The sequence below is a fragment of the Ranitomeya variabilis genome, chromosome 2 (assembly GCF_051348905.1).
Source record: "Ranitomeya variabilis isolate aRanVar5 chromosome 2, aRanVar5.hap1, whole genome shotgun sequence".
In the NCBI taxonomy this organism is placed as follows: domain Eukaryota; kingdom Metazoa; phylum Chordata; class Amphibia; order Anura; family Dendrobatidae; genus Ranitomeya; species Ranitomeya variabilis.
In genome coordinates, this window is record NC_135233.1 from 198,296,075 (window position 1) to 198,317,690 (window position 21,616).

The window sequence follows — 21,616 nt, forward strand, 5'->3', positions numbered from 1 at the left end:
CAACCTTGCCTTGAAGGTAATAAGGGAAAAAAGTCTGAAAGAGCAGAGCAGCTAGTTCCAAAGACTCGTCAGAGTGAGGATATCGCAGAGGAAAAAAGGGCGACTTTCTCTGATAGTAAAGTCTGCCTGGATGAAAAGGAGTCTAATTTAAGGCTCCAAGGACTATAAAGGTCCCAATGATCTAACAGTATGCGATAGGGAAGAACTACGTGTGAAAACTCCCTGTGAGAAAGTCCCTACTTGCAGTCTTGCTGCGATAAGGCGGGAAGATACTAGCTCCACAAACAAAAACTGACGTGGTCAGTGCGGATCTCGGAGGATCACTGTGGCCCCTTTCTGCTACTGAAAGGCTTTCGGAAGTAGTGGAAGGGGAGTTATGGAAACTGGTACCACGGCAGAACCAGAGCATGGAGTGCGATGGCTCTTGGATCTCGAGGCCGAACCGCGAACTCGAGTACATTGGCATTCAATTTGGACGTCATCCGACCTACAACTGGAGAGCTCCAGTGAAGGCAGATCTGATGGAAGACTTCGGGGTGAAGTTCCCACTGACTTGAGGCGGAACCCTGACGGCTGAATTTGTTTGCCGTCCAGAGTTCTACTCCTGGGATATATACAGCTGAGATCACCGAGTGATAGATCTCGGCCCATCAGAGAATGTGAGGTACCTCGGTCATGGCACTTGACTGTGGGTACCTGCTAGATGATTGACGTATGGCACTGCCGAGGCATTATCCAATTGAATTCGGATAGGGTGACCCGCCAGAAGGCAGTGAACCTGCTGTAGGACTACCATTTGGATCTCCAGAGCAATGATAGGGAGAAGACTGGCAATGGTAGTTACTAATAACCATTGAACTGGGAGAAAGGCCCTGGATGAAGAAGGAGCTCAGAAACTATCGTCTGAAAGTCTTGTTTGACTTGCTGAAAACGAGTGAAGCGAAGGAAACCGCTTCCATTGTCGTCACCATTTTTCAACAGAACCCTCCTAGCAAATCGAATGAAATGAGGGGGTGAGTAATCAAGTCCTCAGAACTCTCCTTGCGCGAGCTCCCTGTTGAAGGCCCATGACCTTGTCTGGAGGGAGAATTACCATCCTTCTAGAAGTGTGCAGGATCATCCCCAAAAAGGATATCTGCTGGGCTGGAAATGAGGAGAACTTGTCTAAGTGTAGCTGCCAGGGAGTGGGTATCGCAAGTGATATAGATGACTCAGCATAGTCCTGGAAGGGCGGCTAGACAGTCGACCAAACAGGGCAGGACGAGCACGCCTCTAGGGTGCAAGAGAAACATGACATCTGCCATGACCCGTGCGAACACTCTGGGTGTGGAAGCAAGGCCGAAGGACAAGGTTGTGACTTGAAAATGCTGTTGACGAGTGGAAAGGCGAAGGAATTTTTGAAGAGGGCAAGCATCCTGAATGTCGATGGATGCCAGAAACTGCACCTTTTTCTGTTGAAGTAATGGCTGAGCGGAGGAACTCCATCCGAAGAAGGAGGACCATGTCAAAGGTTGTTAGAAGTTTGAGGTCCAGGGTCGGTCTTACTTTTCGTTCCCCTTTTTGGAACCAAGATCCCTTAGATCTAGACTGTGCTGGACAATCCTTATACAATCCTTTGCAGGTCTCCCGCTCAAAAGATTTGATTGGCCAGTTGTTACTGGTGTGAATCAAGGTAGCTAAGGTCTCCAGCCAGGAGACCATTACTCTAGCAATCCATGCGGCGGCTAGGGAGGATAGAGCGCTGAACCCGAAGCCGCAAGACGGAACAAACCAGATTTGCTACCTGACAGTTCGTGGTACTTTTAATTGATGACCCATCAGGTAGAGATACTGGAAGGTATACCACAGGAGATTCTACCCGGTTAATCTGCCCCGTGGCAGAATGTGCGGCTTCATCCAGCAGGTCATAGTCTCTTGCCATCGCCGCTCTCGTTTGACGGTGCAGAGATAAAAATTAGGAACCCTCGATCCAACCACCTCTTAACAGGGAAGTGGAGAGGAATTGTCCGCCTTCTTGCATCATCCGCTAAATAGTGGTGATGCAGAGGGGGGTGCTCGTATGCCAAAAAGGGTGCCTCTGTACATCCACAGAGTTCAGATCTCCGGGTGGACAGGACACATTGTCTGGCGTTAGGCCTGCATGCAGAAGAGGAAACATGGAGGCGAAACTCCGTGTGCTCGTCTGTTGATGGTGTGGGGAGATCGGTGCCCTTTAAAGGCCCCTTCGCCCTTAAAAATCAGGCCAGGCATGGCATCCCACGTAGAGGCTTCTGTCCAGTAAATCGCTTATCCGAACTGAATGGCAAATGCTCTACAAGGGAGTTTAGTCTCCTTATAAGGGACACTGCATAGTCTAGAGCAGAACCAGAGTCTTCGTCAATGTACCGAGATTGGTTACTCTTCTCTGAAGCTCTGGCAAGTTCAGGCAATATCCAATCCATATTCAGAGCCTTGTTGTCATCCAATCATTATTGAGGGAGCAGGAAACGAAAACTTCCGTTTTCTAGATGCCTGTACGTTTCTAGAATACTTGCGGCCCCTGCTAGCCGACGGCTCCCATGTAGGATAGGGACCATGTATATCGGTCCTGCAAGCACTCCGAGCCACAGAGGGTACACAGAGGGATTCAATCTCTTGGTCAGAGAACCATGGATTGCGGTCAGTGACGAAGTCCACTGAGGGGAACTAGAGGATAAGCTGGGGTCGGCGGCGGAGGGCTCCTCGGATTAATCATGCGCCCTTAAGACCAGGGAATACTGGTCATGCGCCTTTATGACCAGGGAATACTGGTCATGCGCCTTTATGACCAGGGAATACTGGTCATGCGCCTTTAAGAAGAGAATACTGGTCATGCGCCTTTAAGAACAAAGAATACTGGTCATGCGCCTTTAAGGCCAGGGAATACTGGTCATTGCCTTTAAGACCAGGGAATACTGGTCATGCGCCTTTAAGACCAGGGGATACTGGTCATGCGCCTTTAAGACCAGGGAATACTGGTCGTGTGCCTTTAAGACCAGGGAATACTAGTCGTGTGCCTTTAAGACCAGGGAATACTGGTCGTGTGCCTTTATGACCAGGGAATACTAGTCGTGTGCCTTTAAGACCAGGGAATACTGGTCATGTGCCTTTAAGACAGGGTATACTGGTCGTGTGCCTTTAAGACCAGGGAATACTGGTCATGTGCCTTTAAGACCAGGGACTACTGGTCGTGTGGCTTTAACCCCTTCATGACCTTGGGATTTTCCGTTTTTCCGTGTTCGTTTTTCACTCCCCTCCTTCCCAGAGCCATAACTTTTTTATTTTTCCGTCAATTTGGCCATGTGAGGGCTTATTTTTTGCGGGACGAGTTGTACTTTTGAACGACATCATTGGTTTTAGCATGTCGTGTACTAGAAAACGGGAAAAAAATTCCAAGTGCAGTGAAATTGCAAAAAAAGTGCAGTCCCACACTTGTTTTTTGTTTGGCTTTTTTGCTAGGTTCACTAAATGCTAAAACTGACCTGCCATTATGATTCTCCAGGTCATTACGAGATCACAGACACCTAACATGACTAGGTTATTTTTTATCTAAGTGGTGGAAAAAAATTCCAAAGTTTGCTTAAAAAAAAAAAAATCGCGCCATTTTCCGATACTCGTAGCGTCTCCATTTTTCATGATCTGGGGCTGTTGAGGGCTTATTTTTTGCGTGCCGAGCTGACATTTTTAATGATAGAATTTTGGTGCAGATACGTTCTTTTGATCGCCCGTTATTGCATTTTAATGCAATGTTGCGGCGACCAAAAAAACGTAATTCTGGTGTTTCAAATTTTTTTCTCGCTACGCCGTTTAGCGATCAGGTTACTGCTTTTTTTTTATTGATAGATCGGGCAATTCTGAACGCGGCGATACCAAATATGCGTAGGTTTGATTTTTTTATTGATTTATTTTGATTGGGGCGAAAGGGCGGTGATTTAAACTTTTATTTTTTTTCACATTTTTTTTTACTTTTTTTTAAACTTTTGCCATGCTTCAACAGTCTCCATGGGAGGCTAGAAGCAGGCACAGCGCGATCGCCTCTGCTACATAGCAGCGATCTGCTGTTCGCTGCTATGTAGCAGAAAATCAGGTGTGCTGTGAGCGCTGACCACAGGGTGGCGCTCACAGCTGCCGGGGATCAGTAACCATAGAGGTCTCAAGGACCTCTATGGTTACTATTCTGAAGCGTCGCCGACCTCCGATCATGTGACGGTGGTCGGCGATGCCATCATTTCTGGCCGCCCGGCCGTTAAATGCCGCTGTCTGCGTTTGACAGCGGCATTTAACTAGTTAATAGGCGCGGGCAGATCGCGATTCTGCCGGCGCCTATTACGGGCACATGTCAGCTGTTCAAAACAGCTGACATGTCCCGGCTTTGATGCGGGCTCACCGCCGGAGCCCGCATCAAAGCGGGGCTTCTGACCTTGGACGTACTATCCCGTCCGCGGTCAGAAAGGGGTTAAGACCAGGGAATACTGGTCGTGTGCCTTTAAGACCAGGGAATACTGGTCGTGTGCCTTTAAGACCAGGGAATACTGGTCGTGCGCCTTTAAGACCAGGGAATACTGGTCATGTGCCTTTAAGACCAGGGAATACTGGTCGTGTGCAATTAAGACCAGGGAATACTGGTCGTGTGCCTTTAAGGGACTGGTCAGGTACTTTCTTACCCGGGTACTAGAGTCGATGTGCCCCTTTAATGCAAAAAAAGTCACCCCAGTGTGAGCTGGCCGGGTGGACCAAGATGGCCACCGGGAGTTGCAGAGTTGATAAAATCTCGCACAGAGCGAGAAGCGCCAATTCGGGGGGAGGAGCCACGGACACGATGTTGAATAGGCCCAAGCCGGGGCCTAAATTTCTGTAGCCGGCGGGCGACACCAGGGGGGCGTTCCAGGGGAGACTTCCAGGATGCGGCCTACACATCGGCCGAAGCCGGGGGCTAGATTTTTGCAGCTGGCCGGAGCGTTACCTCAGGGAGGTGGGCCACAGGAAAGTGGCTAAGGCTGCCTGTCTGGATATCCCTCTGAAGATGGATCCAGCCACCATCGGTGCGCGTCCCGGCATGGAGTCGCCGCGGATGTGGGTTTCAGCGCTGTTCTGAGCAGCGTGGACGGTGCAGGGATAAACTTCAATCCATCATCCGTTTGTTAGGGAGGTGGAGAGGAACCGTCCGCCTCCTTGTGCCATCTGCTTTCACAGTGGTGGGACAGTGGGGGCTGCTCGGACGCCATAGAAAGGGGCCTCTGTACATCCAAAGAGTTCAGCCCCCGGGTGGACTGGGCCAGTTGCATACCTCCCAACTTTTGAGGAAGGGAAAGAGGGACAAAGTCAGCGTCGCGCACAGCGGCAAATTTTAGGCCACACCTCTGACCACACCCATTTCACAACTAGCCACGCCCCAACCACACCCATTTAGCACTTCTGATCATAATTATTGTTTGCAAAACATTGTGAACAAAAAAAATATGGCCACACACGACGCTCCATATTGTACAATGGCCACACACGACGCTCCATAGTGTACAATGGCCACACACGACGCTCCATATTGTACAATGGCCACACACGACGCTCCATACTGTACAGTGGCCACACACGACGCTCCATACTGTACAATGGCCACACACGACGCTCCATATTGTACAATGGCCACACACGACGCTCCATATTGTACAATGGCCACACACGACGCTCCATATTGTACAATGGCCACACACGACGCTCCATACTGTACAATGGCCACACAAGACGCTCCATATTGTACAGTGGCCACACACGACGCTCCATAGTGTACAATGGCCACACACGACGCTCCATAGTGTACAGTGGCCACACACGACGCTCCATACTGTACAGTGGCCACACACGACGCTCCATACTGTACAATGGCCACACACGACGCTCCATAGTGTACAATGGCCACACACGACGCTCCATAGTGTACAATGGCCACACACGACGCTCCATACTGTACAATGGCCACACAAGACGCTCCATATTGTACAGTGGCCACACACGACGCTCCATAGTGTACAATGGCCACACACGACGCTCCATAGTGTACAGTGGCCACACACGACGCTCCATACTGTACAATGGCCACACACGACGCTCCATAGTGTACAATGGCCACACACGACGCTCCATAGTGTACAATGGCCACACACGACGCTCCATACTGTACAATGGCCACACACGACGCTCCATAGTGTACAATGGCCACACACGACGCTCCATAGTGTACAATGGCCACACACGACGCTCCATACTGTACAATGGCCACACACGACGCTCCATAGTGTACAATGGCCACACACGACGCTCCATGCTGTACAATGGCCACACACGACGCTCCATATTGTACAATGGCCACACACGACGCTCCATAGTGTACAATGGCCACACACGACGCTCCATAGTGTACAATGGCCACACACGACGCTCCATACTGTACAATGGCCACACACGACGCTCCATACTGTACAATGGCCACACACGACGCTCCATGCTGTACAATGGCCACACACGACGCTCCATATTGTACAATGGCCACACACGACGCTCCATAGTGTACAATGGCCACACACGACGCTCCATAGTGTACAATGGCCACACACGACGCTCCATAGTGTACAATGGCCACACACAACGCTCCATAGTGTACAATGGCCACACACGACGCTCCATACTGTACAATGGCCACACACGACGCTCCATATTGTACAATGGCCACACACGACGCTCCATAGTGTACAATGGCCACACACGACGCTCCATACTGTAGTGGCCACACACGACGCTCCATACTGTACAATGGCCACACATGACGCTCCATAGTGTACAATGGCCACACACGACGCTCCATACTGTATAATGACCACACACGACGCTCCATACTGTATAATGACCACACACGATGCTCCATAGTGTACAATGGCCACACATGATGCTCCATACTGTATAATGACCGCACATGATGCTCCATACTGTATAATGACCGCACATGATGCTCCATACTGTATACTGGCTGCACATGATGCTCCATATTGTATAATGACCGCACATGATGCTCCGTACTGTATATTGGCCGCACATGATACTTCGTACCATATAATGGCCACACATAGCTACTCCTACACACGCCGCTGTGCTCCGTACACTTTGCACACACGGTTCCGCTCCGTACACACGCGCTCCGCTCCATACACCTCGTACACATTCAGCTCCGCTCCGTACACCTCATACACACGGCTCCGCTCCGTACACACACGGCTCTGCTCCGTACACCTCGCATACACACACGACTCTGCTCCGTACACCTCGCACACACACACGGCTCCGCTCCGTACACCTCGCACACACACGGCTCTGCTCCGTACACCCCGCACACACGGCTCTGCTCCGTACACCCCGCACACACGGCTCTGCTCCGTACACCTCGCACACACCTCGTACACACGGCTCTGCTCCGTACACCTCGCACACACACTGCTCCGCACACCTCGCTCCGCTCCGCACACCTCGCACACACACGGCTCCGCTCCGTACACCTCGCACACACGGCTCTGCTCCGCACACCTCGCACACACACGGCTCCGCTCCCCACACCTCGCACACACACGGCTCCGCTCCGCACACCTCGCACACACACGGCTCCGCTCCACACACCTCGCACACACACGGCTCCCCTCCCCACACCTCGCACACACACGGCTCCGCTCCCCACACCTCGCACACACACCGCTCCGCACACCTCGCACACACACAGCTCTGCTACATCCACACTGTACACCTCCTGACCCCACACACAGCCATTACTTACCTCATCCTGCAGCGGCAAGTTGGCAACCAGCACTTCGGAGGTCCCGATCATGTGACCCCTGACTCCTCCCCTCCTGTGACCTCATCACAGGTCCTGTGCACAGAAAGCAGGCAGCCATACCGAACATGGAAGGGTAAGGGCCCGGGGCATGGCTTAACACAAGGGGGCGTGTCGGTCCTGCTGTCTGCGGGATCAGCGCGTCCTGCGCTGGACAGCGGGGCACAGGCTGAAAACCAGGACAGTCCCGCACAATGCGGGACGGTTGGGAGCTATGCAGTTGTCTGGCATTAGGCCTGGCTCCAGGAGAGGATACATGGAGGCGACACTCCATGTGGTCGCCTGCTGCTGGTGTGGGGAGATCGGAACCGTGAAGGAACCGTCGCCCCTGAAGTGAGCTCAGGCATGGCTTCCCACGTCGAAGAGGGTACTCGCCGTGCTCGCCTGTTGATGGTTCGGGGGAGATCGGAACCTTGAAAGGAACCGTCACCCCCTTCACTCCGTTAATGAAAAAATAAAAATTTACAGAAAAGTAAAAAATAAAATAAAAACGTTGGGGTCTGAACCAGACCCGTGTGCCTCCTACAGACACTAAGCAAGAACTGGTTAGCTGAGAGCCAGCAGGAGGGTGTATCACTTATTGTCAGCCTCCTAGTGGCAGCAGCATACACCCACGGACTGTGTCCCCCAGTGAGGCGAAGGAGAAATTACTAAGGAGACTGACTAATACACCATAAAAAAGTATATATATCCCACAATTCACCCCCTTTGGTCCCATTAAAAAACAAAAACAAAATACACACATATTTGGTATCGCTGCGTTCATTAAAGTCCAACCTATCAAAATGTGAAGTAAATTAATCCAATCAGTAAACAGTGTAATAAAGAAAAAAATCAAAACGCCAGAATTACTTTTTTTGGTTGCCACAACACTGTAATGAAATGTATTAAGAGGCGATCAAGACATTGTATCTACCCCAAAATGGGATAAATTAAAACATACAATCAGGGTGCAAAAAATAAGCCCTCACACAGCCCCATATCCGAAAATTGGCAACACACAAAAATGTCCTGTTTTCCAGTGGATCCCATGATAAAATTAACGGTGTCATTCAAAAGCCCTGACACCGTTATGTGGAGAGAAAAATAAAAAAAAACAAGTTATGCCTCTTGGACGAAGAGGAGGAAAAAGTTAAGATCAAATTGCTAGAGGAAGAAAAAAACAACTGTACCTGGCAGATGTCCGCAGTCTTGTAGAAAGTCTTCTTGTCAATGGTTTTCAGACACTCTAGTACACAGGGAACATCGACGAGCTTGGCAGCAAGTGGGACCCTATCAACCCGCACAATCCCGTGACGGCCATCCGCTGCAAACAGTGACAGAATTAGTCACACCTTCATACCGCACACATTTTCTTCAGCCCTTCATACCGCACACATTTTCTTCAGCCCTTCATACCGCACATTTTCTTCAGCCCTCCATACCACACACATTTTCTTCAGCCCTTCATACCGCACACATTTTCTTCAGCCCTTCATACCGCACACATTTTCTTTAGCCCTTCATACCGCACATTTTCTTCAGCCCTTCATACCACACACATTTTCTTCAGCCCTTCATACAGCACATTTTCTTCAGCCCTTCATACCGCACATTTTCTTCAGCCCTTCATACCACACATTTTCTTCAGCCCTTCATACCGCACATTTTCTTCAGCCCTTCATACCGCACATTTTCTTCAGCCCTTCATACCGCACATTTCCTTCAGCCCTTCATACCGCACATTTCCTTCAGCCCTTCATACCGCACATTTTTTCAATGTTACAACTTGACAGTTTATAATAGTATGTTTCCAACAAGTAAATTAAAACATTCATTGTCACTGATTGAGTTTTATTTTATGAGAAGAAGACAGCATGGATAGAATGTGAAGACTGCAGGCGATCAGCAGATACGGATTGACTGCAGTGGTAAAGTCACACCCCCTCTGGGTGCTAATGATGCATGGCGCATGTCCAAGGGGCGAGTACAGGATAATTTGTAGTTACCCCACCCTGCAGGAAATTCCATCCTATTGTATAAAGGGGTGGTAAGTGTCACTCAGACCTATTTCTGGGATGTCAGATAAGGCTGGTTTCACATTTGCGTTTAAAAACGCAGCGTTTAAAAAAAACCCGCAGGTGGTGAAAAAACGCATGTAAACGCGTGCAAACGCTGCGTTTTTTAGACGCATGCGTTTTTTGCATGCGGTAAAAAAAACGCGGCTTTTTGAGGCGTTTACATGCGTTTTTTCATGCGTTTGCGTTTTTGAAACACATGCTGAGAAGTGTGTGACAGCTGCCAATCATCAAAATCAACTAGAAAACCCACTATAAATAGAAATAGCTAGGGTTAGGGATAGGGTTAGGATCCCTAGGGTTAGGGTTTGGATCCCTAGGGTTAGGGATAGGGTTATCATCCCTTTATCATCTTGATGGTGGGGGGTGGCTTATCAGGGTGTATTGTTTTTTTCTATAAAAACGCATGCGTTTTTAACGCAAGCAAACGCATGTGCTTAAAAAAGCATGCGTTTACATAAACAAAACGTTTTTTTGCGGTAAAAAAACACCTCTAGAAATTACTACATGTTGCATTTCTGCGACAGAACGCATGCAGCAAAAAAACGCATGCGTCGTTAAACGCGGCCAAACGCGTACAAAAAACGCATGCGTTTTTAATGTTAAACATAGGGGAAAAAAACGCATGCGTTTTTTTCTGTACAAACGCTGCAGATCAAAACGCAAGTGTGAAACCAGCCTAAGTCGGCCTCTTCTTTCCCTAATCTGTGTATTTGATAGTGTGAGGTTAAAAAGGAGCAGAATAAATTATTTTTCTTCTCCACTGTTTTACGGCTTTTATTTTACTTACGATGCAATTCAATTGACAGTCTGTCTTTGGCACTGACGTTGCCAGACTGCACCATTCTTCTCACTGTTGATGCATATTCCTAGAAGACACAATATCAGCATACAAAGGGTTTTCAAAAAGCCCAGTCACATAGCACTATTGAAAGATCATTTCCTATTTATTCTACCATCATCCCTTTACATAAAAAAAAAAGTATTAAAATACCAAAACAGAAACAAAAAAAATACAAACAGTACAGCAAATTAAAGGGGCTGTCCCTCTAAATGCATTATCCCAAACTCGTTAGGGAAAGTCAAATAAAGACTATCCGCATATACTTCCAGTATAAATGCTGTGACAATTTGTCCATATATTACATTTTGGGGAATGGTAGCGGTCTCTACTTTTTCTCCTGTGACCAAAATTATGGTCCACCTTCTCCTGCATTAAAGGGAATTTGTCAGCAGGTTTTACCATTTAATCTGAAAGCAGCATAATGTAGGGGCAGAGAGCCCGATTCAAGGGATGTGACACTTAGAATTATAGAATGCTACATCTACAGCAGAGAAGACTGGGATTTTATCAAAACTTAAAATTGTAAAGTGTTGTAAAATTGTAAAGTGTTGCGGAATATGTCAAGAGCTTTGACAAAGATCACTGTGTTGATCGAAACGCGTCGCTCTTTCATCTGTCTGATGTTTTGTGTCCCGGAATCCTCAATGGAATTTTAAAGATATTTTTGAATAAACAAATTTGGTAATTTTATCCCAGGAGCTGGAGGTGAACTTTTTTCTTCATTATGTATTCACGTCTGACCAGGATGGCCCTCTGTGCACCGGTGTTTCATTAGGTGAGCTGGCTTTTTTCTTCGAATTTTTGGAATGTTTAAATAAAAATGAACATTTAACTTTTTTTCACACAAAATTTATTTCAGCTCCAATTTGTTTTATTTTGCCAAGGGTAACAGGAGAAAATGGACTGCAAAAGTTGTTGTACAATTTGTCCTGAGTACGCTGATACCCCATATGTTGGGGTAAACCACTGTTTGGGCGCATGGCAGAGCTCGGAAGGAAAGGAGCGCCATTTTACTTTTCAATGCAAAATTGACTGGAATTGAGATGGGACGCCATGTTGTGTTTGGAGAGCCCCTGATGTGCTTAAACATTGAAACCCCCCACAAGTGACACCATTTTGGAAAGTAGACCCCCTAAGGAACTTATCTAGATGTGTGGTGAGCACTTTGACCCACCAAGTGCTTCACAGAAGTTTATAATGCAGGGCTGTAAAAATAAAAAATCATATTTTTTCACAAAAATTATCTTTTCGCCCCCAATTTTTTATTTTCCCAAGGGTAAGAGAAGAAATTAGACCACAAAGGTTGTTGTGCAATTTGTCCTGAGTACAACGATACCCCACATGTGGGGGTAAACCACTGTTTGGGCGAATGGCAGAGCTCGGAAGGGAAGGAGCGCCGTTTGACTTTTCAATGCAAAATTGACTGGAATTGAGATGGGACACCATGTCGCGTTTGGAGAGCCCCTGATGTGCTTAAACATTAAAACACCCCCAACAAGTGACACCATTTTGAAAAGTAGACCCCCTAAGGAACTTATCTAGATGTGTTTTGAGAGCTTTGAACCCCCAAGTGTTTCACTACAGTTTATAACGCAGAGCCGTGAAAATATATATATATATTTTTTTTTTTTTTCACAAAAATGATTTTTTAGCCCCCAGTTTTGTATTTTCACAAGGGTAACAGGATAAATTGGACCCCAATAGTTGTTGTCCAATTTGTCCTGAGTACGCTGATACCCCATATGTGGGGAGGAACCACTGTTTGGGCGCATGGCAGAGCTCGGAAGGGAAGGAGTGCCATTTGGAATGCAGACTTAGATGGATTGGTCTGCAGGCATCACGTTGCATTTGCAGAGCCCCTGATGTACCCAAACGGTAGAAACCCCCAGCAAGTGACCCCATACTGGAAACTAGACCTCCCAAGGAACTTATCTAGATGTGTTGTGAGAACTTTGAACCCCCAAGTGTTTCACTACAGTTTATAACGCAGAGCCGTGAAAATAAAAATTCTGATTTTTAGCCCCCCAAATTTTTATTTTCACAAGGATAACAAGAGAACTTGGACCCCAAAAGTTGTTGTCCAATTTGTCCCGAGTACGCTGATACCCCATATGTTGGGGTAAACCCCTGTTTGGGGGCACGGGAGAGCTCGGAAGGGAAGGAGCACTGTTTAACTTTTTCAACGCAGAATTGGCTGGAATTGAGATCGGACGCCATGTCGCGTTTGGAGAGCCCCTGATGTGCCTGAACAGTGGAAACTCCCCAATTCTACCTGAAACCCTAATCCAAACACACCCCTAACCCTAATCCCAACAGTAACCCTAACCACACCCCTAACCCTGACACACCCCTAACTCTAATCCCAACCCTAATCCCAACCGTAAATGTAATCTAAACCCTAACTTTAGCCCCAACCCTAACCCTAACTTTAGCCCCAACCCTAACCCTAGCCCTAACCCTAATGGGAAAATGGTAATAAATACATTTTTTTAATTTTATTATTTTTCCCTAACTAAGGGGGTGATGAAGGGGGGGTTTGATTTACTTTTATAGCGTTTTTTATAGCGGATTTTTATGATTGGCAGCTGTCACACACTAAAAGACGCTTTTTATAGCAAAAAGTTTTTGCGTCTCCACATTTTGAGAGCTATAATTTTTCCATATTTTGGTCCACAGAGTCATGTGAGGTCTTGTTTTTTGCGGGACGAGTTGACGTTTTTATTGGTAACATTTTCGGACACGTGACAGTTTTTGATCGCTTTTTATTCCGATTTTTGTGAGGCAGAATGACCAAAAACCAGCTATTCATGAGTTTCTTTTGGGGGATGCGTTTATACCGTTCCACGTTTGGTAAAATGGATAAAGCAGTTTTATTCTTCGGGTCAGTACGATTACAGCGATATCTCATTTATATCTTTTTTATGTTTTGGCGCTTTTATACAATAAAAGCTATTTTATAAAAAAAATAATTATTTTGGCATCGCTTTATTCTGAGGACTATAACTTTTTTTATTTTTTGCTTATGATGCTGTATGGCGGCTCCTTTTTTGCGGGACAAGATGACTTTTTCAGCGGTACCATGGTTATTTATATCCGTCTTTTTGATCGCGTGTTATTCCACTTTTTGTTCGGCAGTATAATAAAGCGTTTTTTGCCTAGTTTTTTTCTTTTTTTCTTACGGTGTTCACTGAAGGGGTTAACTGGTGGGACAGTTTTATAGGTTGGGTCGTTACGGACGCGGCGATACTAAATATGTGTACTTTTATTGTTTGTTTTTTTTATTTAGATAAAGAAATGTATTTATGGGAATATTATATATATATTTTTTTTTCTTTATTTAGTTTTTTTTTTTTATTTATTTATTTTTTACACATGTGGAATTTTATTTTTTTACTTTTTCCCAGGGGGGGGACATCACAGATCGCTGATCTGACAGTTTGCACAGCTTACCAGCGCCTGCTCTGGACCCGGAAGTAGTCCCTGCAGGACCCGGATGCAGCCCCGCGGCCATTTTGGATCCAGGGCCTGCAGGGATATGAGGTAAGAGACGCTCGGAGCAACGCGATCACATCGCGCTTCTCCGAGGGTCTCAGGGAAGCCCGCAGGGAGCCCCCTCCCTGCGCGATGCTTCCCTATACCGCCGGAACACTGCGATCATGTTTGATCGCAGTGTGCCGGGGGTTAATGTGCTGGGGGCGGTCCGTGACCGCTCCTGGCACATAGTGCCGGATGTCAGCTGCGATAGTCAGTTGACACAAGGCCGCGATCCCCCCCGTGAGCGCGGCTGATCGCGCTGGACGTACTATTCCATCCTTGGGAAGTAGGGCCCACCCCACATAGACGGAATAGTACGTCCGATGACAGAAAGGGGTTAATAGCGTCTTGGTATTATTGGCCCCATCAGTAAACATTAAAAAAACAAACAAACAAACATTACACTTACCATCCCGGTGCTCCCTCGCAGCATCTTGTTCAGATGCCAGCAGCTGCTTTATGCTTGTAAGCAGCGCATGGCAAAGACGTTATGTGCTGCTTGTAAGCCAAAGGGCAGCTGCCGCAATACTCACTGCTCTGCACGCTGGGACTGTGTGCGCAGAAAGGAGAGTATTCATTGCTCTTCAGTAGCGCGCACAGTGTCAGCCACCGGCTGCCTGCTGGCGGTCACGTGTACCGCTACTTAAGAGAAATAAATATTCACCTTTCTCCACACCTAGAGAGGTGAATATTCATTTATAACGGCACACATAACCGACCAGCAGCTGCAGGAAGGCTCCGGATGACACTGTGTGCGCTACTGAAGAGCAATGAATACTCACTGCTCTGAGAACACACAGTCCCAGCGTGCAGAGCAGTGAGTATTCCGGCAGCTGCCCTTCGGCTTGCAAGCAGCACATAACATCCCTGCCATGCGTTACTTACAAGCATAAAGCAGCTGCTGGCATCGGAACAAGACGTTGCGAGGGAACGCCGGGAAGGTAAGTGTAATGGGTTTTTTTTTTTTTAAAGGGAATCTGTCACCCCAAAATTCGCCTATAAGCTAAGGCCACCGGCATCAGGGGCTTATCTACAGCATTCTGTAATGCATTCTGTAATGCTGTAGATAAGCCCCCAATGTATCCTGAAAGGTAAGAAATACAGGTTATATTATGCTCACCCAGGGGTGGTCCGAAGGCGGTCCTATCCGATGGGCGTCGCGGTCCGGCTCCAGCGCCTCCAATCTTCATGCGATGACGTCCTCTTCTTTGCTTCCTGCCGTGGCTCTTGCACAGGCGTACTGATTTGCCCTTTTGAGGGCAGAGCAAAGTTCCGTAGTGCGCAAGTGCCGGGCCTCTCTGACCTTTCCCGATGCCTGAACACTGTAGTACTTTGCTCTGCCCTCAACAGGGCAAATCAGTACGCCTGCGCAGGAGCCACGACAGGAAGCAAAGAAGAGGACGTCATCGTATGAAGATGGGAGGGGCTGGACCCGGACTGAGATGCCCTTCGGACAGGACCGCAGCGGGACCGCCCCTGGGTGAGTATAATATAACCTTTATTTCTCACCTTTCAGGTTACATCGGGGGCTTATCTACAGCATTCTAGAATGCATTACAGAATGCTGTAGATAAGCCCTGATGCCGGTGGCCTTAGCTTATAGGCGAATTTTGGGGTGACAGATTCCCTTTAATGTTTTCAGATGAGGCCATGATGGTGGTGGGGGCCAATTATAAGGATGGAGCCACGCATGCCAGGACCGGATTGTGGGTCAATCATACCAGAATAGGGATGGAGCCATGCATACTAGGAGGAGGTGGGGGGTCCTGCATACCTGGATAGAGATGAGGGGGGCCATGCACACCAGGATAGGGATGAGGGCGCCATGCATACCAGGATAGGGATGAGGGGGCCATGCATACCAGGATAGGGATGAGGGGGCCACGCATACCAGGATAGGGATGAGGGGGCCACACATACCAGGATACGGATGAGGCGGCCACGCATACCAGGATAGGGATGAGGAGGCCATGCATACCAGGATATGGATGAGGGGGCCATGCATACCAGGATAGGGATGAGGAGGCCATACATACCAGGATAGGGATGAGGAGGCCATGCATGCCAGGATAGGGATGAGGAGGCCATGCATACCAGGATAGGGATGAGGAGGCCATGCATACCAGGATAGGGATGAGGAGGCCATGCATACCAGGATAGGGATGAGGAGGCCATGCATACCAGGATAGGGATGAGGGGGCCATGCATACCAGGAAAGTGATGAGGGGGGCCATGCATACCAGGATAGTGATGAGGGGGGCCATGCATACCAGGATAAGGATGGGAGGGCCAGGCATACCAAGATAGTGATGGGGGGTCCATGCGTACCAGGGTAGGGTATATTAAATACAGAATTAACCACATTTTCTGCTTCAGTTTTTTTTCCCAATTTCCTCCTCTAAAACCTAGGTGCGTCTTATGGTCCAATGCATCTTATAGTCCGAAAAATATGGTACATATGAGGCTGTGTGTAAAGGACTATTTTCTCTGTAGATCAGAAGAAGGACATAGGAGTGAGCAGATAACAATGCAATCTTGGAAGCTTCTGCTGCTTCCTGGTCACATGAGGCAAGTTGGTGGCCACCCATAGAGCAAAGAGGAGCGAGAGAAGAGGCTAAATGAGAAGGAAATTACACTGGCATAGCCCAGGTTGAACCTCCAAGGGTGACAAAAAGCCTCTATTCTCCACTCTCCATGAGGGAAAAAGAATGAGTTCAGCTTCGCGTTCTGGACATAGGCAAATAGATCCACATCCGGAATCCACCATCTTGACACAAGGGATATAGAAAGACTGCTTGGTCCAGGATAGATGGACTTCTGTTATGGACAAAAGAGGTTTCTCTACCCAGGAAAAAATCCTTGCAGCGGTTGATTTCAAACTGGCATATTTCGTGCCTCCCTGGTGCCGGAGGTAGGCTACTGTGGTCATATTGTCGGAATAGACACATACATGATGACCTTGGACAAGAGCAGATGCGGCTTTCAACGCCTCCTCTACTGCCTTCAATTCTCTGAAGTTTGAGGAGCTTGATCTGATGTGTGGGGCCCATAATTCCTGGAAGTGGGTTTTCTCTACCACAGCACCCCAGCCTCTCTGACTGGCGTCTGAAGTGAGTAACTTCAGGGAAAGCTGATCCCAACTAACTCCCCGCTGAAGGTTCTGGTAGTTTAGCCACCACGAAAAAAAAGACTACACGTGACAAGGATGGGGAACTCTCCTGGTTAGAGAATTTTGATGCCTTTTCCAAGATAAAAGAACATGAGAGTCTGGAGGACTCATGTATGGGCTTGAGCCCAGGAAACTGCCTGGATGCACGATGTCAGCGATCCCAGGATAGACATTGAGTCCCTCAGGGTAGGAGCTCTCTGGTCTCTGAACTTGGAGATCCTCTGAAAAAGATCAAGATGACAACCTTTCAGGAGAAGGATGCTCTTTCCCCTGAATCTAAGAGAATTCCCAGGAATTTCTTCCTTGATGAAGGACGAAGATCCGACTTCTCCAACTTTGAGATTCAGCCCAGGGATTCCAGGATTTCCAAGGTTTTTGCCACATCTAGATTTAGATGAAGGATAGATGGTGTGACGAGGAGAAAGTCGTCTAGATACGGAATAATGCAAATCCCCTGATGATAAATGAAAATTACTGCTTCTGCCACAATCTTTGTAAATACCCGTGGCATCGATGAAATGCCGAACATTGAATTTGCAATGGCTGACCCGGTGACCATGGGAAACTGCAAATCTGAGGAACTTCCGGTGATCTGGGTGGTTTGGCACATGGTAATAGGCATCCTTCAGATCTATTGTTGCCATTACCCAATCCTGTCAAATGAGAGGGATTGCAGATTTGATTGACTCCATGTTGAATTGTCTGTCTTGATGCTAACTCTGTGCTTCCCTGAAGGTTTCTCGACTAGGAATAGGCGAGAATAGTGGCCTCTGCCTATCTCCTGTAGGGGTACTCGAGAGATCACAATTGCATGAAACAGACCTTGAAGATCTAAAAGTAAGGAGTCTTGAAGGTGTAGAGACTGTAGTGAGGTAATTCTCAGGCATTGAGGGGGAAAACTCTCAAGCTCTAGTTTTAACCCATCCTGAATGGTATGGAGGACCAACTGGTTCGTGGAGATGGATTGCCACTGAGTCTTTGTAGCATGCCGTTATACAGATTTTTGCAGCAGTTCTGCACTGTTTGCCGAGATCTCTGCTTCTGTCATGTGATGTGAACCTTCATCGCGGACTCTCAGCGGATAAACACCTTTATCACCAATGAAGTAACTACGTGCGGGATGAATATCACATCAATACTTACAAGTGAATTTTAAAACATTTTTAGAAAAAAAAAAAGCTTTGAGTTTATACATTTTATGTAACATTATTTTCCAGTCCCACTAGATGACTTCTCATGCTTATTATCCGAGCAGCGTGTTATACATGCCAGTGTAGTGATTGGCACAGTCATAGTGCAAAGAGAGCGGACCTGGAGACCTTTATTGGACCCCACTTGCCATAAATGCCCATTAGCCCCCCAGCCTGAATCCCAGTGGTGAAAGGGAGCCCCTTACTCTGTATAATCAGTGTGACACTGCAGCCGCCTTACAGCAGTGTTAGCTGCATCATCCCCTCGACAAGCATATTGGAAATGTAGATGCAGCAAAATACATAGAAATCTTAGGATCCCATAGCAAAAGTCCTAATTAGGCCCTCTGCCCTAAAAAAAAAATTTTGTGGGGTCATGGTGCATAGGTGCAGTAAAAGAGAGGAACACGTATTGCGGCACTTACACAGTAATTTTGCCCCTATTAAAGTGTTTTCACCATAATACTGCAAAAATGTCCAAACCCTCCCAACACACAGTAGGAGATCCCCACAGTACCCTCCAAATGTACGGCATGATGGCTCAACAGTGCCGACAACAAAGTATGATAATGACAGTCCCCACACAGTTCTGGGCCCCCGGAAGGAGGCGAAACGCGCGTCGGGGTGAGGGGATCCCACGAGCACCAGCATTGCACAAGGTAATTCAACCTTTTCCACATGATTGTGTCTCATTGCTTGTTATGGGATGAGGTGGTCAGTCATTATTATTATACATGGTAAACTTTTAGCATACAAGACTTGGTGCATCATATAGTTTATGAGCCACTATGCTCTATGATGCAGCATTTTGATTGTTTATCTAGTGATGTAATTGCATTGATTATCTCCGGTTTCCTGTTGCCACCCATTTGATACCTGTCATATGTTGCTATAGTAACTAAGCTGGGCACAGAAGATATTGATCAAACGTATGTGGTATTCTTTGATTACTTCTCCACTACCCATTGTAGCTGTAGACACATTCCACTTTTATATTAATATTTGTGCTTTGGTGTTTATGAGGCGTCCTCTACGGTATTTTTTGCTCCACATCTGTATGTGTTTCTAATAGTTTATTAATAAAAACTGCTTTTAATATAATTTGGGATCTCTTCTTCTCACATATATGTATATGTGAGATTAGTTGTTGCATTGTTGTGAAGTGACCTAGATTCAGTGGGACAAATGTTGATTTGGTTCCATTATGTAGTAAGATGGTCCCCGGCCACAAAGTAGGATTGTCCCCACAACCTTCACCACAGTGTGATTGTCCCAAAGCACCTCACACAATATGATGGCCCTACAGCCTCCTACACACCGTATGACCACCACCAGAGACCTCTTACCACACAATATGATGGCCCTACAGCCTCCTACACACCGTATGATGACCACCAGAGACCCCTCACCACACAGTATGCTGGTGTCCACCAGGGCTGTGGAGTCAGAGCCCATTTGGGTGGAGTCGGAGTCTTGGAAACTGAGGAGTCGGAGATTTGGCTTACTGACTCCACAGCCCTGGTGTCCACAAGATATGATAGACCCTACAGCATCCCTCACACACAGTATGATGGTTCCATTACGCAGCAATACTGTCCCCACAGTCCCCTTCAAGAACTGACAAAATAAAAAGATACTACTTACCTCACCCCATTTCCCAGACACGCTGCTCCAGTTTGTGCTGAGTGAGGACGGATGCTTTGCACGGCAGGACAGATGTGATCTTGTTACACCCACTGTTCTGAAACTCAGGCGCATATGTTGAATAGCCAACAGCTCCTTGTGTCATCATTGCATCCAATAGTATCTACATCCTACGGACGCAAATACTGATGAAATTGTGACAGCAGGCGGCGTATAAGGGGGCGTCCCGACTCACGGGCCCCATAATGGCCGCATGGACTACTGATACCAGCAGTGCAGCGCTTACTGCACAAAGTGTACTAGAGCATGATGTAACTTTTCATTAAAAAGGTAGCACATACTCAGCAAAGTGTTCACGAAAAAGTGGGCTTGCTGAAGCTGTGCTACCTCTTAGAAGAAGCACTCAATACATTATACCATAGAACACGTGCCAGGGGTGTAATGTAACACGCTCAGCATTGTGCTCCTGTGCCTACAGCTCACGTCTGCACATTGATGTTCCAGCCTGCGGATTACAGCACCAGCATCGTGGATGACTTGTTATGAAATCTCATTCTCAAGCTGCGTAGGAAATTAAACGGAGCCGCAGATTCGATATTTGCTACATTTCACTTTACAATGAATTTTCCTCGCAGATTTCACCATATCTTCACCAGACGGTGTGGATTTTACCTCTCGGATTTTGCTGTGGAAAGACCGCAGTGGATCAGACTCCTATAGACGAGCCTGCACATATATTGTATTTTCACATTTGTGAAGACACAGCGCCATGTAGAAACTTAGCGAGAGGGAGTCATTCACATGGCTTGCATCAACAGTGTGGGGAAACCTAATAATGTGATGTCAGGGGCATCTTACCTGCGGAAGCCTTAACACGTACTGGCTCTCTAATTCATGGGGAGCATCATCTTTGTTCCGTGACGCCTTTTGTTCTGGGAGGAAAAAAATAGAAAGTTTGTTGAATGGCAACATTTTTTTTGTTGTTATTGTTGTTTTTTTAAAAGTCTCTGTGTTAACAAGAGCAAGCACTCAGATGCCAGCGTCCATCATTCCAGTACGGCGCAGCTTCCGGAACGGCATCTATCAAGTTGTGCCCATGGCACTCGGGAACCGTAAGGGGTCCTGGCTGCTACCTAGTGGGGTATTTCAGTCCTCCAGGATCAGAGCTGCCATGAGTAGGACACAATGCTTGCAAAAGATTCAGAATCTCTCTATAACTCTGTTCACACCACATTTTGGTCCACTGCTTACACCAAGTATAGCACATAGCGAGGACACGAAAACATT

The 21,616-nt window shown here is 47.3% G+C and overlaps 1 protein-coding gene across 4 annotated transcripts in view; it reads right to left on the bottom strand.

The window, feature by feature from the left end:
• Window positions 1-21,616, bottom strand: part of TAF7L (TATA-box binding protein associated factor 7 like) — a 52,899-nt gene that overhangs the window by 25,817 nt on the left and 5,466 nt on the right. For all 4 annotated transcript variants that reach the window (XM_077283434.1, XM_077283435.1, XM_077283436.1 and 1 more), the window contains 3 exons: window positions 21,188-21,261; window positions 10,739-10,817; window positions 9,064-9,197 (listed from right to left, as the gene is read on the bottom strand). In XM_077283434.1, the coding sequence (XP_077139549.1) occupies window positions 9,064-9,197; window positions 10,739-10,817; window positions 21,188-21,261 (287 nt within the window). The remainder of the gene's footprint in view (window positions 1-9,063; window positions 9,198-10,738; window positions 10,818-21,187; window positions 21,262-21,616) is intronic.